Raw genomic sequence first — 7,500 nt, forward strand, 5'->3', positions numbered from 1 at the left:
GGGAGTGTGTGAATTGCATGCGCTCTGTAAGTTTGGTCCCGAGCATCTTCCAGTGGGAAAAAATCCACACCAAGTTTCTACGTGATTCTCGGTAACTGCGCTCGTTCGTACATTACAGAGGGAACTGTTCCATCCCCAACCTTAGGAAAGAAAACGTGTAAATAAAAGAATAAAGCATGGAACACATTACGCTTGTATATTTTTTTCTTTATTTTTTCTTTTTCTCTCTTCTCACTCGAGCTTTCTTGAATTGAGGAAATAAACCCTATGAATTTCCCCTGGCTGCACAAAGCTTCCTCTGACCCTACCTTTCTGTCCTGTCTAATTAAACTTCCTCTCGCCACCTGTCCTCACCAGAATGATCAGCCTTATTTCCTTTAGCATTACTGCCCTTATTAATTCGTAGTGACTTTTGAATTACCATTTTGCTTATTTTCGACGATCAGAAATCAAAATAATCTACCACTATATTTTGTACATACTGAATATAACAGCTTCAACTTTCATTACCTCTACCTCTATACTAGATATAAGGAAGAGACATTCAGGCAAACGATATATTACTCTAAAAGAATCCATCTTTCTTGCCCTGCGTCCACAGAGGGGCGCGAGTGCGTGAACTGCGGCGCCACGTCCACCCCGCTGTGGCGGCGCGACGGCAACGGCCACTACCTGTGCAACGCCTGCGGCCTCTACTACAAGATGAACGGGCAGAACCGGCCGCTCATCAAGCCCAAGCAGCGCATGGTAAGTCTGCTTGTTTCCGACTCTCTCTCTCTCTCTTTCTCCTCTTTATTCTCCTTAGGTATACCACGGTAATCATACATATATCACAACCCCAGAACATCTAGACCTTCGCACAGCAATTCATTAGTACTCTGAAAAAGGCGCTAGTATTAACTCCGGCACACATACAGCGCCGTAGATAAGAGAATAAGCTAAGCAACTTTCATCACCGGGAATACCAACACACCCAATTACGCGTCCATTAGTATATTATCAAAGACGCAGGCAATAACAATGGCGAAAAGACTTCACTACTAATGCAGCGATCTGCCCGAAACAGGCCTGGCACAAATATTTACCCATGCAACATGCACAAGTATAATCGCAAAAACAAAAACAGCCCAATGGAGCGACTCGGCGGCAAATACTAGCATAACCATAAGCATGTCAGCACAGCGACAACACACTGAGGGTTGCATGACTAAGATCAATACCCCGTGATGATGAGACGTGTGAGCCGCGCCAGGCCAAGTAACACTTCCAAGATTTCTTGCATACGCTTCGTGTTTTCTCATTACATCAAAGTAGTGTGCAAGAGGTCTTTTGTTTTGTACATATTATTATGGCACAAGCTTGTTTTTGGTTTGTTATTACTTTTCCTATTCTATTCTATCTCGAAAAACGTTCCTTTACGCCTTACTTTACAATCCTTCACCTATCTTTTATGCCCTTTAAGAATCACAGCAACGGGAATGCTTACTGATACTGATTAGTGTTTCCAGCATTTTACTAAAATATGATCAATCTATCCCTAGATATTGTCAACGGATTCTAGATCAACCTTTAGTGTCCATTTCACTACCAATTCTCCAGTTATGAAAATATCCCCATATATCTTTAAAACATTTATCAGATGCTGCAACTTGATACATTAACACTCTGCATACGCTTATTTTTTGTTTTAGAGATGAAAAACTAAAGGTGTGTTTCCCTCTTAAAAAGTGTGAACATCAACATAGGCGCGTATCTCCTTATACTTACAGTGTCTTATCGCGAAAGCAAAATGATGAACGATGAGATTCAATGGCATATCATACCAGCGAAGGGATGATCACTCACAATTATTCCAGATCGTCCTGACATAAAAGAAATACTGGCAACCGAACACTGCTTGTATAAATTTAAATGCAAACATTTACGATTATTATTTTCTTGATATTCTGTCGTATGTATTGAATGTTATTCTCTTTTTTCCTTCTTTTTTGGGAGAGGGGGGTGAGCGTCTTATCTTTCTCTTCACCTGTGTCTCCTTTGTGCGCTCTGATCTGAAATTCTCATGATCCTATTATTCATTTGTTTTTATTATTATTGTTTCTCCCCGTTTTCATCTTCATATTCTTTCAGTCCTTCATCTTGCAGACTTCACTTGTGGACATACTCCTCCAATCTTCTTTGACCCTATCTCTCTTTGAAGTTGCTGCTTTTGTCTATCTGTAATCATTTCACCTATTTCTCATCTTCATTCTTAAGAAGAAAAAATTCACAATCTTTTCAATTCTATCTCATCCTATTCACTTTCCCCTTTCCCTTTGCTTCTGTTTCGTACACGTCTCTGCCTCCAACATTCTCTTATGTCTTATATCTTCTTTCTTTTATGTCTTTTCACCTCTCTCTTTTTCTCTCTTCGCTCTCTCTCTCTCTCTCTCTCTCTCTCTTTCTCTCTCTCTCTTTCTCTCTCTCTCTCTCTCTCTCTCTCTCTATCTATCTATCTATCTCTCTCTCTCTTTCTCTTTCTCTCTCTCTCGCTCTCTCTCTCTCTTTCTCGCGCGCTCTCTCTCCCTCCCTCCCTCCCTCCCTCCCTCCTTCTCTCTCTCTCTCTCTCTCTCTCTCTCTGTGGGTCTCTCTCTCTCTCTCTCCCTCTCCCTGTCTCCGTCTCCCTTCCTCCCTCCCTCCCTCTCTCTCTCTCACTCTCTCTGTATGTGTGTGTGTCTCTCCCTCTCCCTATCTCTGTCTCCCTTCCTCCCTCTCCCCTCTCTCTGTCTTTGTATGTGTGTGTGTGTGTGTGTGTGTGTGTGTGTGTGTGTGTGTGTGTGTGTGTGTGTGTGTGTGTGTGTGTGTGTGTGTGTGTGTGTGTGTGTGTGTGTCTGTCTGTCTGTCTGTCTGTCTGTCTGTCTGTCTCTCTCTCTCTCTCTCTCTCTCTCTCTCTCTTCTCATCCTTCTGGCAAGCACGACGCTGCCAAGGGGGACGAAAGCCACCAATCAATTCGAGATATTCTGTGCCACTTCAATCCGGCATTTTATCAGCCAGTCCAATCGCTTTGCCTCGCTTTGCCTCGAGACCTCCGCGTCCCCTCACTCTTTCCCTCCTGGTTTCTCCTTTGTTTTTTTCTATATTTTTTTTCTTCTTTTTTGTCTTGACTGATGTCCTATCCATCGGTTTATGTTTATGTGCTTATAAATACGGATTTTTTTCTTTCTTTTTTGATCTTGCACTTTTCACTTCTCTGCCTTCCCCTTTTCTCTCTTCTATCTTCGCATCTTGCTGTCTTAAACCGGAAGGTCTCTCTGATTTTTTTTTTTTTTTTCTGTAACATATCGTTCAAAGATGAAGCATCGAACACGATCAAGCTTTAAAAAATCTTTAGTATGACAACTTAGTTTGTAGCTGAAAGCAACGGAATCCCCTGTTATCATATTCCCTATAAACCATATCTATGCAAACTTTTGCTCTGCAAGTACACTCACCGCTTTGTTTCGAACCATCATTGCAAACGCTTCGAAGCCCTCCCCTCATCGCCCCCGCCCCCTTTGCTGCACCAGAGTCCGGTTATATACTCTGTAAACATTGAATATTCACTTATTGATGATCTGCCATGATATTCACAGCAGATTGAAATTCATCGCGATGTGACAAGGTTCGAAAACAATTTTAGATAGCCTATGTGTTTTCCCTCTTGTTTGCATAAATGGTTATGGCAGTTGATTTCCACATGCCATACCTTTTTTTTATACAACTCCTGCGTCGTTTATTGCCGATGATGATATTCCAATGGAAAGGAAAAGAATATGGCTGTATACGACCTCACGTGACACGGCCTTTGTGACAGGCCTCGTTAATAATTCATGTAAACAATTCACACCGCCGCACGGGAGCCTCTGGGAATACGAGCAGGGGGGTCACGAAACGGAGCTACGCAATTTTTACCTTTATATCCACCGTGCACTGTGCTTATTGTTGCGTGTTCGGTGCCCGGGGAGAAGATTCATATAGGAGGACCTCTATTTGACTTTTTTACTTGCCTAATTGGCATTGCGTGCTGGTGTTACATATATTGTCAGTCTCACAAATCGTGAATTGTGTCATAGCTGAGCAAAACATTGCCGGTGACGGTGAATTATGAAATTTCGGGTGTAATTTTTTCCAACGGACCGAAAAGGGCAAAGGTAGAAGAAAAAGAAAGTGGACTTTTCCCCTTAGTTTGCCACCATGTTTGCTTTTCTTAAAACTATTTTTTAGGTCTGGTGATTGAACAAGAAAGAAACCGAGAGAAACTTACTTTTTTCCCTCGTCCTTGTCTAATGAAAGACTTACAATCTAGAACGAATAGACACACATGCAAGCGTTTGACGAAAAAGATAAAATAATTTTAAAGGGAATTACAGCGTATATTCTTTACATTTAGTACTAATGTTCCGGAGTTACTTCAAAAGAACACTATAATAAGGAATCACACTAAGACTGACGTAATTTCGTGTGGAACAAAAATATATCGAGTAACTGAACACAAAGTCGAGAAAAAATTAATATCTACTACACTGTCTTTTCAAACCGGTTTAATGCACAAGGAAACAAGGCCTCGAAAATACGAAAACAACTTCAGAAAAGAAAACGCACATCCGAACGGCTATTACACAAATCAACTCGTCGACAGGACATGGCAAAAGTAAACAGCGAACCCCAACTTTGCTCCTCCCGTCTATCGATTACTCTTGCCTTGTGGTGCCTCCGTGTAAATGGACCGCATGCGGCCATATGCCACAGGCGCCAGCATTTGTACCTTTCTATATATTTATGAGAATGAGAGAGAAGCAAGAGGAAAGAAAGTTGGCAGGTAGGTACGTAGATGAATAAAATAGCATATGAAAATACGAATTCGTATACAAAAACAAAAGGATTTTTTTTCTTTCTTTTTTGCCGTTTTTTTTTATTTTTTATTATTTTATTTTTTTTATAAGAAGATTCAACGAAATAGTTCTTATCCACCAAAATGAAACAAGAACACAGAGAAAAAAATGTTTATATGTGTGAATGTACACGTTATGTTCAGGTTCCTTACAGATCTTTGTATAGAATGTGTTAGCTGTTTCAAGTAAAGAGGATAAAGGTTCATAAGAAAAGATATACAAGATCAAACTATATTTAGAGAAAGTATTTTTCTTTATTTCTTAAATAGGTATCTTTCTTTTATTTCAAACTGATATCTCTCTTTATATTTCAAACAGGAATCTCTCATTGTAAATTTCAAACAGGTATCTCGTATGTAATAGTTCGAAGTATAGTATTTTAGTAGCGTTCAATCCCATCTAAAACTGATAAAAGCAAGATAACATGAAAGGAAAAAAGAGAAAGAGAGGAAAGGAAATACGAGAAAAAAATGTGTGTGTGTGTGTGTGTGTGTGTGTGTGTGTGTGTGTGTGTGTGTGTGTGTGTGTGTGTGTGTGTGTGTGTGTGTGTGTGTGTGTGTGAGAGAGAGAGAAAGAGAGAGAGAGAGAGTAAATGAATGAATGAATGAACAAATGAGTGACTGTGTGTGTGTGTGTGTGTGTGTGTATGTGTGTGTGTGTGTGTGTGTGCGTGTGTGATCACACGATACAACTTAATCATACTAGTCATAAGACTGCAATCGCCCATTTCATTCACAATGAGATGTTTCTAATCTATCGAATACTTGTCCATATACTTTAGAAAATATGAGAATCGGAATAATGGACATAGGAGAAAAAGATATGATTAGACCACTGATTGGGTTAGTATTACTAGGAAAGCAATGACATCAGAAAAGGTAAAATTAAAGTAACGAACGATAAATCTTAATATCAATAAATAAAACGAACAATCCTACCCCTACATTCAGTTTGTGCATTTGTTACAGTGCAAGACTCCCTTTCCCTTATTAATGCAACAGGTTTTGAACAGGTGGCAAAAACATGTATATGGAATAACTGTGGCACAAGGGACGCGGGAACTCGAGTACACTTGTAACGGCAGAAAATCCATAGTCAAGCGAAGCCAGCACAAGGTGGCAGACCCTTTCGCTTCCTCTCATTCCCCCTCACTGTTCTTCTTCGATATTGCGTTTAAAATACTTTAGTCATTTCCTATCTCTCACAAATATTATTGTTAATTATCGTAATCTGGACTAAGGTGTTTCGAAGATTCTTCGCCTGAATTTTATGCCCGTTTTTTAAACTGTTCCTTAGTTTGATTGATTATTCCCTCACATCAAACATCCAGTAGTTTAAAGGTGGCCTCCTGTACGCCTTCATCTGTTTCTCGAAGTAAGTTAAGTAAGTCAAGTTCATGTGATGGTGGCGGTATCATGTTGCTGTCTTTCTCGGTAATTGGTACACTTAATTGTCACAAGTAATAAGCTTCATAATGGCTTGATGTATTGGTGTGTTAAATATCTCTTCCTAGTTAGTGCGCACGATAGATAGAAAAATAGCTTTTCACATCTTGAGTTCTACAGTTCTACAGTCAAACTACCCAATTATGATACCTTCTCCCAGAAATTAGATCTTAATTACAGAAAATCTCCACAGCACAATTCACAGCGTGTTCACTAATCCCTCTTATTATGCTACAAGCCAGAGTATTATTTCTCCCCTTTTAAACAATAGTTCGTAAGTAAGAATTCTCATTCATCTTGCAGACAATGCAGCGATTCTAAAATTGCGAACTGTGAGTCATAATGAGAACACGCTGACAGTTCATGAGACGGAAGCAATCCAGTATCTAAAATAGCAAGCAAGGAAATGTCAATCTAATAGCGTCATTCACTACATTTGTGCAGGTGAACGTGGCGAGGATTCTGCGTCGCTTGCATGGCCAGAAAAGATCCAAGAACAAAGAAAGATAATGGAGAAAAGAGAGAAAAAAAGAAAAGAAACAATGAGAACGAAGGAAAGAGGTGGAGAGCAAAGAAATAAAGACCGAAAAACGTTATTAAAGAGAAGGAGCCAGGCCATCGTCTACTGCACTCGGCCTCGGCACACGGGACCACCGCGCGTCGCAACCCTGACTCAAGTTGGATATGAAGATTCCCCAACAGCAAAGATCTCATAAGAGATAAGATTAAATGACCTATAATTCTGGCCTGCCACACTAACTCACGAATGGCCAACACTCGAGCATAAAGTCATGTAGTCATCTTATCTCCAGAATCTTATAAAGAAGAAATTACCGTGAGTCAAGATGGTGTTTTGGCCCTAATCTACTGGTGACAAAATCTAGCTCCTCACGAGCCTCGCCACTCGATGAGTGATAAAAGACAAAATGAAGACGAAGAAGAGAGATAAGCAGTGTGATTTGCCTCCATTACGAACACAAGGCACTCGTAAGAAGCGTTTATATGAATTGATTTGAATATCCGAGACTTCTGTGAAGAAATTCTTACGAAGTGCTTTCTTTCGGATTCCTCCTACGAGCCGATTCGAGTCAAACTTTTAGCCCGGAAATATCTCCTTTTCCACTCTCAAAGACCCAGAAATCCA

General features: G+C 40.2%; 1 protein-coding gene across 1 annotated transcript in view; it reads left to right on the forward strand.

Annotated features, from left to right (window-relative positions):
- LOC113827024 (transcription factor GATA-3) overlaps positions 1-7,500 on the forward strand; it is a 186,360-nt gene that overhangs the window by 84,292 nt on the left and 94,568 nt on the right. Inside the window, exon 4 of the mRNA XM_070122690.1 lies at positions 602-747. Coding sequence (XP_069978791.1) covers positions 602-747 — 146 coding nt within the window. The remainder of the gene's footprint in view (positions 1-601; positions 748-7,500) is intronic.

Source organism: Penaeus vannamei, chromosome 6, assembly GCF_042767895.1.
Source record: "Penaeus vannamei isolate JL-2024 chromosome 6, ASM4276789v1, whole genome shotgun sequence".
Classification (NCBI taxonomy): Eukaryota; Metazoa; Arthropoda; class Malacostraca; order Decapoda; family Penaeidae; genus Penaeus; species Penaeus vannamei.